Below are 13780 nucleotides of genomic sequence, written 5' to 3'. Positions count from 1 at the left end.
AAAACCTTGTCATTCTGGTTTTAGAGGTATAACTTTGTTCTTTAATCGATGATTGTTTAATTTTCATAGCCAACAACCACGGGAACACAAAAGTTTTTCACTTTTAATACTGGTATCGGTGCATTTGTCCGATTTGAAAAATTTACAAATCCCGATCTCCAAAAACTGTTGAAAATAGTTTTCACTTATAATCATTTAGTCCTGGTATCTATGATGAGTTTATTATTCAACTAATTTGTACCTTATAAATGTCTACGTCTTGGTATTGCATTGTCTTTAGTTGGTCTTTAGTTGGTCTCAAATCAAAATATATGTTAAATGAAACACAACAAAAATCGAAATCCTAAAATCCTGGAAAGTTGTGTTAAATGCGGCTAGGGCTATCGATGATTGAAAAACATTAAAATCGTATTATATGTTTAATGTTACAGCATTTAGGAAACAGTAAATTTAAATAGAATGAATATCCACACATGAACTTATCGATCCTTCGAATCAGTTTATTCTAAAAGTTTATACACTTATATAGTTTGACAATTGGTTTTGTAGCTTAGGTAGATTAGTTTTTATTTTTTTTTTTTTTTTTTTTTTTTGTGTGTAGATAATAATGTGGTTCTGCTTGTTGATGAAGGCCGTCAGACGATAAATAGGTTCTTACATCTGCATCGTTAAGTCTCAGGTGGATAGTTGTCTCATTTGCCATCATACCACATATTTATATTGATATGCATCAATGCTATCACTGATTATTTGTTTTGTGAAAACCTCTTATAGTCTATTACCAATGGTGTCGGCCTAGTTGTTGTAAAAACTTATCAAATAATCATAAATATTGTTTCCACTATGGAAAATTGTTAAACATAAAACCAACTAATTTGGAAATACGTAAAACGCTCTTTACTCCAAAGCCGTCTGAAACACAATTACTAAATCTTGAATACATAGTTCAATGTTAATTTTCATTTTTTTTTTTTTTTTTTTTTTAAAGCAACCAGTCATCCATTATGGAGTTAAAGTCTCGTGACAGTACTCATGTACAACTAAAACTATGCCTAGTAATTCATCTGATTCAACAAATGCAAGTACTGTGAAATGTTTCAAAACAGCCTATTAATTGTGAAGTAATTGCAGGTCCCCCCATTTATGCAAGGTATAACAAATTGACAAATAATTAGATGACCATTATTCCATGTAGTCCAAAGCAAGGTGTCATAGAAAAAAAATAAATAGCTAACAAATTGACAAATAATTAGATAACCGTTAGTCCAAAGGAATGTGTCGCAGGAAAAAAATAAAATATCCTTTCAACATGGTCAAGACGTCATAATTATTTGGCTTAGATGACCATTTGATAATTTGGGGGGCCAGAAGTAATTTTTCCAAATTGAATATTCATTTTCATCTGTTATGCTTATTTTATTCAGTGGACATATATTATGTCACATACATGTGGATATGATTATTCATTTTCAAAATCATCTTCCCCAAAAAGTCAAAGAATAATCCCCTTTCCTTTCAACTTTATACCTATATGTACTACCTCTGTACCTTTGTCTTCAGATCTAATCCTCTTGCACCCTGTTTTTGTTGCTCTCGAGAACATAAACTATATTAAGTTTAGCTTCTACAGACCCCTTATCTGGGATCTGGGAAATGTCCTACTATAGTGAGAATTTCTTCTTACAATCGATAGGGATTTTTATTTGGGGGTCAAAGTTTTGAAGCTGTGTGGTAAGGGGAGTGGGGTCGTTATGTGGTTCATAAAGTGTTTTTTTTTGGGGGGGGTCAATAAATTTGAACATACCCCTCAGCTGATAAACAATGACCGTTCCCCAAGTTTAGCTTATACAGACACCTCTACTATAGTGAGAATTTCTAATCGGTAAGGTTCCAGTTTTCATTATTTAAATCCGACTGAAAACATATGAAAAAGCATTCCGAACTGGGAGTCCTTGCCTTCACCTGTGATAAATCTTAGTGTCAAGAGACAGATTATTCCAATGATCCACTAAGAACAAATTTCACTGACGGCTAGAAATGTTTGCCTATATATACTAATGCTTACCTTTTCTTTGATGCAAAATATCCAAATGAAAAGAAATGATAAATGTCCAGCTGGCGATATACGATGACCTAATTTTGGGAGAAAATATAAAATAGAGAACTCTATCAAAATTTCACGGAGCTGAATTTCCGGATTATATAAATCGAACGTTTTGAAAAATCTCTCAGGTTTCTCACACAAAACGAAGGTGTCAAGTTAAGAATTTTGAAACAAAAAGATCTTTCAGCGATACAGGCCTAATTTATATGTATGTTTATGTGCTTCGTGTCAACCTCATTTAAAAGTTTTCAAATAATACACTTCCGCCCGCCATGATCCAGTAAATATATATTTTGTTATAAGTGTAGTTAATTACTAGTAGGACAAATGGAACACAATTCTAAATTCTTTTTCAAAATACATTTTTCCAAATTATATTAATCAATTTATCCTATATGATAGCCGGGTGTCATTGCTATCGTAAAACTATATATTCTAAGGACTGCGTGAATAATGTATGGATACTCTGAAATTCGAAAGACCTGTTAGAGTAATACAATCAAAGTCTCTTTCCTCATGCAATATTATAAACATAGTTTACTTTTCTACCGGTTACACAAGTATCCCCCATTTAAAACTAAAATACAAATTAAAAGAATTTGTGACTATGTTGAACGTACTTGAAATAAAGGATATAACAGATGAACAGATACAGTTATGTCTGCCTTATTTATTGACTAAAATCTATTAATAGACAATGTGAATCGATTGAGAACAAAATTTCACGAAAAAAGAGATGATTTCTGCTTCCCAATTGTGAACTTTCATTTTTATGTAGCAACAGTCCAACAGTACCTTATATTGATTATGTATATTGAAACAATTTTCCAGAACTTGCATTTCCTATCATGATTTTCAAGATAGAAGGTTGATGCTTACCATGTATCAATGGAATCATGGGTTGAAAGTGGGAGAGTTGAAAACATCCCTTAGAAAATTTCACAGACGCCACTCCGTGTTGGAATATCTGTTTCACTAATAAAAATAACTATTTTCACGTTGTTGTAACGCCTTTTTTTTTTCTTTTTTTTTTTCCAATGTTATCTACCGAATTAGACTTTGCATTGGGTTGTACTTATATGAGTGACCCGACAGGTAAATAATATATATCAGTGGAAATTGATTATTATGATTTTGAATAACAATATAATATGGAAGGTTTCTCTCAACAATAACCACTCCACAAAGAAAAAAGAGAAAAAAATCATTCGTCTGTAAAACACTTGTTGTCAAATAAATTGTACTGTAATTGTATTAACATTTAAAAAAAAAAAAAGGATGTCTGAAAAACTACTGTCAGATTGTCAGTCATAGTGAGCTGCTATGATCACTGTTGAAAATTCATGGTAACAATTTCAATTTTGGTTCACCATATAAACACGACGGATAAATATGTTTTCAAGTACTAGTAACTAAATCACACATTAGGTGTATGACGTACTAGAGAGTTTTTAAGGGGAAGTTGATTTGTAAACGATTATCAACGAACGACGTCAGTCACACGTTGACTCTTGCTTCCAAATCACTATATTTTATAAAGTTTCATACTTCAACAACCGTGGAGATGTGATTTGATGGTAAACAACTTGCTCGCTTTGAGTGTGTTTTCTGCATTTATTACAATCGTTCATCATGGTATGTCATATAATCATATCAAAAGATTTAATGTCTGACGAATGTGATCCATTGTTTTGTTGCTCATTTACCTACTTCAAATTTTGTTTGAATTTGTTATCTACTTTGCATATTTCTCACTAGATATGAAAAAGATCGATCTGCAAATGTAATGCATGATAGCTTATAGTTGTCTCATTGGAAATTATACCACATCTCTTTATTTCTATATTAATAAATATTCATATAATCTTAATTATTGAGCTAATAAGTACATACAGTATTCATGAAATCATAATCTTTCAGTCAGTTTAATTGAAGTCTGGAGCTGGCATGTCAGTTAACTGCTAGTAGTCTGTTGTTATTTATGTATTATTGTCATTTTGTTTATTTTCTTTGGTTACATCTTCTGACATCAGACTCGGACTTCTCTTGAACTGAATTTTAATGTACGTATTGTTATGCGTTTACTTTTCTACATTGGTTAGAGGTATAGGGGGAGGGTTGAGATCTCACAAACATGTTTAACCCCGCCGCATTTTTGCGCCTGTCCCAAGTCAGGAGCCTCTGGCCTTTGTTAGTCTTGTATTATTTTAATTTTAGTTTCTTGTGTACAATTTGGAAATTAGTATGGCGTTCAGTATCACTGAACTAGTATATATTTGTTTAGGGGCCAGCTGAAGGACGCCTCCGGGTGCGGGAATTTCTCGCTACATTGAAGACCTGTTGGTGACCTTCTGCTGTTGTTTTTTATTTGGTCGGGTTGTTGTCTCTTTGACACATTCCCCATTTCCATTCTCAATTTTATAGATTCAATCAAATAAAACGAAGATTTCGTTATTTATGTTCTTATGTTCCAAAGAATATGTTTTAACACAAGCGAATGCTGCATTCGAATAGAAACTGATCTATTCATTCTCAGAAATTTTGCAATCTTTTGACACAGAAATCACCCTTTTCTATTTAAAATAGATTTACATTATAAGGTGTCGACAGTTAGTTTGTAACGGAACTTATATAACTTTAAAAAAGTTTAATATGTTTTCTGCCTTAAACAAAAGGTTGCCACATATGTAATATAATGGACACACCAACCGTTAATGACAGGCCCCTTCTAGGTTGCCCTATCCTTGAAAATCTTTAATATCTTCGCATTACCTCTTGCTTTCCGTTAAATAGCTTCAAAATTCAAAAATATCGGTCTGCTTTAAAAATTCATCTATTCTTCTTGTTATTTAAACTGATTAAACTTTTAAGGTTTAGCTTTTTCATGTCCAGCGGCACATATATTATAGTATTATCCGAATGCATCGTTATACGATGCGGGAACATTGCTATTTTCAAATTCAATTTCAAATAAATAGATTTGTGTTTAACAAAACAATTATCTGTGTAGGGAAACGTCTAAGATATACAATGATTGATGTATTTATTGTTTGTCTTAAACGCCACTTTTATCATTATTTGCTTTTTCATGGCGCAACCTTGACTTGTGTGTACAAAGCTGGGACGCTTATTTCTTTCTTTTCGGGCGGAGACTCCAAGCAGACAAACATGCATGTAACGGCACTGTAGATTTTCTAATTAAATAAAGAAAGTTACCGGTCCGTTACATGAATAGACTTGTTAGAAAGCAAGGTTTTAATTTTGATAAGATTGGAGAGCTTAATTTGAGGGTTTAGTATATACGCCAAGACGAGCATTAGATTTTCAACTTTTGTTTCATTTTGTAGACTGTGTATCTCAATTTTTTTAAATAAAAAAATGTCTTCACTGGGATTGCTCGAGCTGAAACCTACACACTTCAAGTTAGCAGGGGGCAATACTCTGTTTTAATGTTTGTCATTTTTGCGCATGGGATCGTTAAAGACACTGACAGAGTGGTTCAAATCATTGCTTGTCAAAGACATGTTTACTTAAGTTGTTTAAAACAAGGAGAAATTAACATGTTATTCAGATATTATTTTTTTTTACTTCATAGCTTGTTGCATTAGCATTCATAGATTTTTACCGTCTGCATTTAACATAAAATTCTTTAAACTTTTCTTTTCTGATGCTGCGCTTCCTCCGTGGTTATTATGTGTGACGTCATGACATCCTAAGAGTTTTTCTCAAATCTTGTCGTTCGTCGTCTGTCTTCCGTCGTCCGTCGTTCGTAAACTTTTATAAAAATACACCTCTCTGAAACTACTGGGTCAATCTAACCATACTTAGCAACAATCATCATTATTGTTGTAAAACGTGTCCGATATCCCGACTACCAACCAACATGGCCACCAAGATTTGAAAGAGTAAAATGCTAGCTTTGTCTATCATCTTGAAAACTACTATAGATAGAAACAAAAATGTGTCCATAGTACACGGATGCCCAACTCGCAATATCATTTTCTATGTTAAGTGGACCGTGAAAGTGGGGTCACAGCTCTTATTTTCATTAAAATCAGAAAGATCATTTTATATGGAACATGTGTACAAAGTGTCAAGTTTATTGAACCTTCAACTTCATCAAAAACTTCCTCGACTTAAGCGGGACGAACGAACGAACGGACGGACGGACGGACGCACAGTCCGAAAAACATAATGCCCCTAGGTTGGGCATAAAAATCTGACAGTCAGAAATGTTCACAAGGTTGAGATCTACCTACGGTCTTATACGTCAAAACAGTCACTACTTCTTATAGGAATTATTGTCCTTAAATAACGAATTTTATTTTGTTTTCATTAAAAAAAAGATAAAAAGAAACTTGTAAAGCAAAAGTGATAAGCAAGATAAGAGCTACAAATGATTCAAACAGCTGAAATTGCATCTCGATTCTGTATTGGATGTATTGCCCTTTAAATTGCTTTGATAAATAAAAGATCGTTTGCAATATTTAGCAATTTTGCATAATATTAAGTAGATACGAAAGAAAATGAAAGGCAAAAAAGGTCAGCAAGACAATTTTTATAATTCAGTTTAATATTGGAAATCGTCAATTAACTCCTAATTTGACTGTTTGCTTTTTAATGAAGATGTTCACGAATTCTTCGTGTGTTTACCTTTTACCTTGAAAATATATTGATAGACACTATGAATAGCACAAATAGTCAACAATACAAGAAAAGGACCGAAATTGGCAATCAACTCCTCAATTAAGGTACCGGTGGTACCCAACACCTTGACTAAAATTAATTTGGCTCGTTTATTTTTCATAAAATTTTGACAAAGTATTTACTTTGACACTTTGAAAAAAGTATAAAAATTTCAAAAAATTTGAACCAACCGTTTTATCAGAAAAATTACACTGGTTATATAGCAGTTTGACAAACACTTATTTTGATCATTGAGAAGCTTGATATTCCCATAACAACACAACGTAATTAAAACGTTGAGTTGATTTTACAGAGTTATCTCCCTGTAGTGTTAGGTACCACCTTAAGTTCTTTCTTTTTAATGAAAATTTTACTATTATTTTTACGTGTTGCCTAATAGTATTTTTATTTTCGAAACAATATTATAAGATTATGTGCCAAAACCTGTAATTTTATTCTTAAACGACGCCGAGAAGTTTTATATTGTAAATAATAATTAAATACTTTTGTTTTTTAATTTTACCATTTAGGTTTAACATTTATTATGTACATATACATATTCTTTTAAGTGATTGTCGTTTCTCATAAATCTGTACAGATTGGCCTATGTATACAAAATGTATCTTTTATAAATGTATTGTGTAATTTTATACATAAGGTGAGACGTAAATAAAATATTGAATTGAATTGAATTGAATTGCCTATTATCTTGAAAAATTTCAAGGATAGTTAAATATAGGAATTGGATAAACGCTAGGTCTATATAAATCTTTACCTATCGTGACAATAAATGTTTCATACTAATTCACTAGTGAAGTTGTACATCATTCAAGTTGTATGTCACAGTGGTTCAAGGGAGGCAATCATAGCCACTCTAATCTATCAGGATGAGTAGATTGTTTTTGATAATAGGACCCTTAGCCGATACAACAATACATTGAATGCTATGAATAGAATGTTTCCTTAGAGTAAAAGGTTTCAATCTTATAGACACCTATAATTTAATTCTGTTGAAAAGGTGTATCGGTGTAGTTTCCGTTTAAACGTTACACCCCCAGACAGTATTGAATTCTGTTAACTAAGACATCATAGTTTTAGCTTCATACTATATACTACACCTAATAGAATATAAAAGACATTCTGTGAAATATCCGTAATACGGAAACAATACATAATCAATATAACATATTAATTAAAATCTCAAAGATATTTATCAGAATCTGTCCAGCATGTCAGTCAAACTTGCTCGAACAACAGTCATAGGAATTTAAAATCTATATACATACTTGTAATCATATTTGCTATTGAAAATAGGCATTCAGGCGGTTAGCTATTTAAAGCTAATTATAGCATTTTTATTCTGGTGTTCAGATCGATTGTGATGTTTAGACAGAATGTTTTTCTCTTAATGAAGTAATAGGTTTATTCGGAATTGTTTATAGAACTTGGAAACTTGTAGTAATATCGAATGGATTAAAATCAAGTGCATTCAGTTTATTTTATTAATGTTGTTGTGAGACTAAATTATCTTCTAATATGGGAACATCGAAGAGTATTCCAATGGTTAGCCAACCACGCGACAAAATTGTTGTCGTCACAGGTGCAAATACAGGTAAGTTCTAATGCGATGTAGATAAAAGTTAAGGAAACTAATATATTTCCATTGTTTTGAGAAATAGGTCGAAATATTTATTCAATGCTTACAATTATATATTCTATGAATATCTGCTTTCATTCAACTTTAGTCAAATGCATAAATATATACACCATGGCATACTTAGAATATCATACCGTTAAAATTTCATTGAAGTGGCGTAATTGTAGGATTTTCTTTCTAAAGATACGGAGGTCAACATAAATAATTACCTGTACACATGAAAACTTAAAACGCGAAACAATAACTACGATGAGAGATCGAATATAAAAATGTTCATCTTTAATATGAATTTATATCATATTAACGTGTTTACGTCTCTTCGTCAGAGATTTAATTTTACTAGTTTACCACGCTTATTTAAAAGTTTTGAATTTTAAAGTAACTATTGACATAAATAACTCTATTGAGACCACAGTCTGAAATATTAAACAAGCTATGAAACAATTTAGATAAGACTCTTAAACTCTATATAAACACGCACACACATTAGCATATATATTTATCAATTAAAAAATGTACTGTACTTATTCCTATTATTACTAAGCCTTTTGTGTTATTAGAAAAGGTACATCATATATGTACCTGCTTTAATTCGTGTTTTGTCGTTTGGTTACTACCTGACTGGAGAAAAACCAACATCTTATTTTCATCATAACAATTATAATAATACTTACACTTTGTAATAGTAAACCTTCATGCAACGTATTCTTGAATTAAGGCGGTGCTTTACTTGAGATTCACACTTTGTAACAGTAAAACTTCATGCAACGTATTCATGAATTACGGTGGTGCTTTACTTGGGATTCACACTTTGTAACAGAAGAACTTCATGTAACGTATTCATGAATTACGGTGGTGCTTTACTTGGGATTCACACTTTGTAACAGAAGAACTTCATGTAACGTATTTATGAATTACGGTGGTGCTTTACTTGGGATTCACATTATGTAACAGAAACAGTGACTTCATGCAACGTATTCATGAATTACGGTGGTGCTTTACTTGGTATTTAGGGGTCATATATTCAAGTCTATGAAGCTTGGAGTCCGAATAAGGTGTCCGTATAGATGAGTGATAGAACTAAAAAAACATTTTTTGTATATTCATTTTTAGTACGTTTAACTGATTATAAGTCAATTTAATGTGTGACTTTTTTTATTTATGACACTAATCATTCTCAGTGGTAAATGTTAATGATTAAATTCCATGATTTGGCAAAATCTTTTATTAGAGTTGACAATAAGTGTGATAATACATTATCTAATTGGAAAAGGAATTTAATACGTTTAACTGATTATAAGTCAATTTAATGTGTGACTTTTAAGTGATCTTATTTTAAGTGATCGAAGATTATCGGATTTTAACACAAATTAAAACTAACCACCACGATATTGCAAAGAGTCATCATTGTGGCGTTTAACACCAACAATCAAATATTAAAAATAAAGCAGCACATACGCATTTTATATAAAAAAAAAAAGCAGAACTAAGTAGAATTAACTCAAGGGGACTTAAAAAAAAACCTTGCCGCGATTGTTTACCTCCATACGTCAACACTAGGTGTTGAGTTGACCTTGTTGTAAAGTCAACTCCTTAGTTGATCGTTGAAGATGAAAGATTGCATAGCGAAAGATACAAAACGTATAAACAATCTCATACGTCACGGCAAAAATATTCGAATTCAATTGCAAAAAAACGAAAAACAACTAAAACACAAACAATTGTAATTATTCAAAACACGATATAGAAAACTAAAGACTGAGTAACACAAATTTCACCCATAAACAGGGGATCTCAGATGCTTCGGAAGGGTTAACAGATCCTGTACTACATGAAGAAATGAACAATTCGTCCTTTTGATGTCTTGTTTTGCTTGGTATAGATAAGACAAGACAAGAACTTTATCATTTGTGATATTGTTGTTTTGTGTAATGTACACAAATTCAACACACTTGTTTCCTATTCTCAATGAAATTTAAGACTATAGGTTTTGTATGTCTTATCTTGTTATTGAAAATTTTAACGAGAAGACAGCAGCATATTTTCCCCCTGAAAAAAATGCCACAAAATGTATATAGTAGTGAGTAATGAATCATCTTCAAGATTTTTTTTGATTTTTTTTTTTTTTTTGCCATTATTTTTTTTTAATTCTAATACATTTACAAAGACTTCTTCATTTATTCTTCGAACTTGACTAAGCTAAATCATCGAAGGTTAAACACAAAAATATAGTAACGCAGTTCTAAAATCTGAAAATTGTTGAGTTTGCTTTCTGGAAAGCTTATTATCCTAGATTGATATAAAATATATACTGTACTTAGAATTATACTTTCTAATGTTGACGCTAGTTTACTCAACACGGTATGCATATTTGATATCAATCTCAGACAAAAGACTCCCGTGTTTGAAGTCTGTCTAGAGCAAGTAACGTTGAAAGACTATTGTTGAATCGATGAAATAGGAATTTTTATAGCGTTGTAACGAAGATTATTCATAAATATTATTACTTCAAAATCGGATAAAATATATATTGAAGAAATCGAAAATGTCTTTTATACTTATATGAAAAGGTACATTACAAAGTCACGTATTGGTACAATATTAAAGTTACAGCAAACACAAATCAATCTATCTTCCGTTTATATTATATTATTCTAATATGACGATTTTTTAGCCTAGTAAACAGAGCCAAGTTTAATTGCAATAGTAACTTTGGTACACGCAAATTTTCGTTCCATTTGACAAATTGAAACATCAGTTGTATTTAAATGATACGACAAATCAAATCAGTGATGGGGTGGGTGTCGTTTGTTGCTCACTAGTTTCAATAATACCTTTTAAAAAAGTTAAATTTTGGCTTCTTCGAATTAAATTAACTACCTTTCAAAAGTGTCTTAAAGAGCTTCCACGAAAGCGTTTTATAGAGCCGTTTCGAAAGCACATGTCTAGGCTACTACGAAAGTGTTATAAAGGGCCGCTTCGAATGTGTCTTAGAAGAACGCGTCTTGTAGGGTCGCTATGAATTTGCCTTATATGACCACATCAAAAGAAGAACTTTTAAATTTTTACTATTAGAAACGAAAAAAAAATATTGTATTATACATGTATACCGACTAATGTCAAAATGTATAGGCATAACATGAAAGGATTAGTTCTTTATTGTATACACAAATATATATATGTAAAACTTTTGAATGCTTTATACAATGATAATTCTTTTTCCAGATTAAATTAGATAAATGAAAAACTTGTCACTTGTGATGTTTCCTTTTACTGACCAGATTCTCCTACATTTATAAATTCAATAGATTCAGATTCAATAGTTATCAAAGTTATACAACAAGATACGCAGATTTACAGCAATCACATATGAAATATGTAAAATATTTGTATGTGCCATTCTTAAAAGAATTACGAAAGAGTCACTATGAGTACACATATAAAAATAAAGAGATGTGGTTCTATTGCCAAATGGACAACTATCCACCTGAGTTCAAATGAATGTATATTGGAAAACTTAGGACCTTCAACAATGAGAATATATATCAATCTTAAGACATATAAAACATGACAATGAGCAATTTATGGTATGCAAAACTGTTTCTTCTTATTAAAATGTTCTGGCAGGTTTCGGCAACAATATTATAAATATTGGAATTTGCTATGCTTAAAGCATATAAATTTTTCACTGGACAAGGCTGTTTATTTTCTGCTCTTTGCTCGGGTTGTTGTCTCTTTGACCCTTTTCCAGTTTCCAGCTTGGAACTGATCATTAAAATACAATATATCAATAAATATGTCATGCCTTAGATCTTCATACGTCTTAGTGTCTTACACGTTAAAACCATTCAAGGAGGATTGAATGGATTTTGTTAATCTTCATTTCTTATATTGACCTCAAAATACCAATCATATATTTCAACTACATATATTGGGTTAGCAACTAGATCATTGTCCGACTAAAGCATACAATGTTAATGACGTCACACATTTTTAAATATTATTTCTTTACTTATAAGATTAATTTATTCAACTGAAATTGATCTATAGTATATATCAAATAAATCGTACATGATTATTTATAATTAAGATCAGAGATAGCCGCGACTAATTAAAAACCATAACTCCAGAACATTTATTGCAGTAAAAACAAAAAATAAAAACAAATAATATCGCATCTAAATTTTTTGCAAGAATTTAAAATAAAGTCAAATATATTAGCCATCGATACAATTAATCAAATGACAAAAAGCTTATGTTTATTTCGAGAAACACAAGAAAGTTGAATTAATGCTTTTATTAGCCATGTACGTGTGCTTGTGAAGGTTTCTATAAGAGGATCGACACTAAGCATCTTAGGAATTTAAACGATTGTATATCCTATTAAAATAATTATGTAATGCCCCTCAACCTTTGAAATTAATACAGTAGACTACTAGCATAAGTCTAAGCATGTTTGTCTTGTGTGAACGCCGAGGAAGCACACAAAACTCGTCTTTCATTTTATTGTCTTTTCTTTTAATTTCTCTGTTCGAGCGTCAGTGGTGATGCATTTGTATACGAAACTCGAATTAGGCGTATTTCACACTTGCGGTCTCCGGTTCGGTGTGATTGTTGTTTGATTGTTTTATCCAACTCGAGAGCATCTCCCTTCTAGTAGGAAGTGTTTCAGAAATGTGATGTTTTGATTGTTTTACCCAACTCGAGAGCATCTCCCTTCTAGTAGGAAGTGTTTCAGTAATGTGATGTTTTGATTGTTTTACCCAAATCGAGAGCATCTCCCTTCTAGTAGGAAGTGTTTCAGTAATGTGATGTTTTGATTGTTTTACCCAAATCGAGAGCATCTCCCTTCTAGAAGGAAGTGTTTTAGTGATGTGATGTTTTGATTGTAAATTTTCTTATCATCAAAAATTTAATTGTGTTTAAACTAAGCTTGAAACTTGCGCTTTTAGACATAAGTGTCGATGTTATATTCTGTCTTCGCATTTTTTGGTTTGATTGTATTTAACGTGGTAGCTCCCTCAAATGAGTTGTTCATTAAAGCTAATAAATCTATTTTAAATATGTAATCGGTATCATAAACGCTTGGTTTGCTGTTGCTGGCGAACTGTCTGTATCGGATTGTTCAAACTTAGGACTTTGATATATTTTCTAACTGTATACATAATACATAATAGAGGCAGAAAATACGGCAAAACAAAAAACACCTTATAGATTGAGCAAAACGAAACTTATCAAAAACCAGGGAATGAACATAACTAAATTTTTCATTTAAGGAACTATGCAACTGTAATATAGAAAATAGATAATGTATGATTGCCAATGGGACATCT

General features: G+C 31.5%; 1 protein-coding gene across 1 annotated transcript in view; it reads left to right on the top strand.

Annotated features, from left to right (window-relative positions):
• The first annotated feature begins 8132 nt into the window (after positions 1–8132).
• Positions 8133–13780, top strand: part of LOC139491665 (WW domain-containing oxidoreductase-like) — a 29759-nt gene continuing 24111 nt past the window's right edge. The window contains exon 1 of the mRNA XM_071279456.1: positions 8133–8402. Within this exon, the coding sequence (XP_071135557.1) occupies positions 8327–8402 (76 nt within the window). The 5' untranslated portion in view covers positions 8133–8326. The remainder of the gene's footprint in view (positions 8403–13780) is intronic.

Source organism: Mytilus edulis, chromosome 10 (assembly GCF_963676685.1).
Source record: "Mytilus edulis chromosome 10, xbMytEdul2.2, whole genome shotgun sequence".
Classification (NCBI taxonomy): domain Eukaryota; kingdom Metazoa; phylum Mollusca; class Bivalvia; order Mytilida; family Mytilidae; genus Mytilus; species Mytilus edulis.
This window is presented reverse-complemented; position numbering and strand designations above follow the sequence as displayed.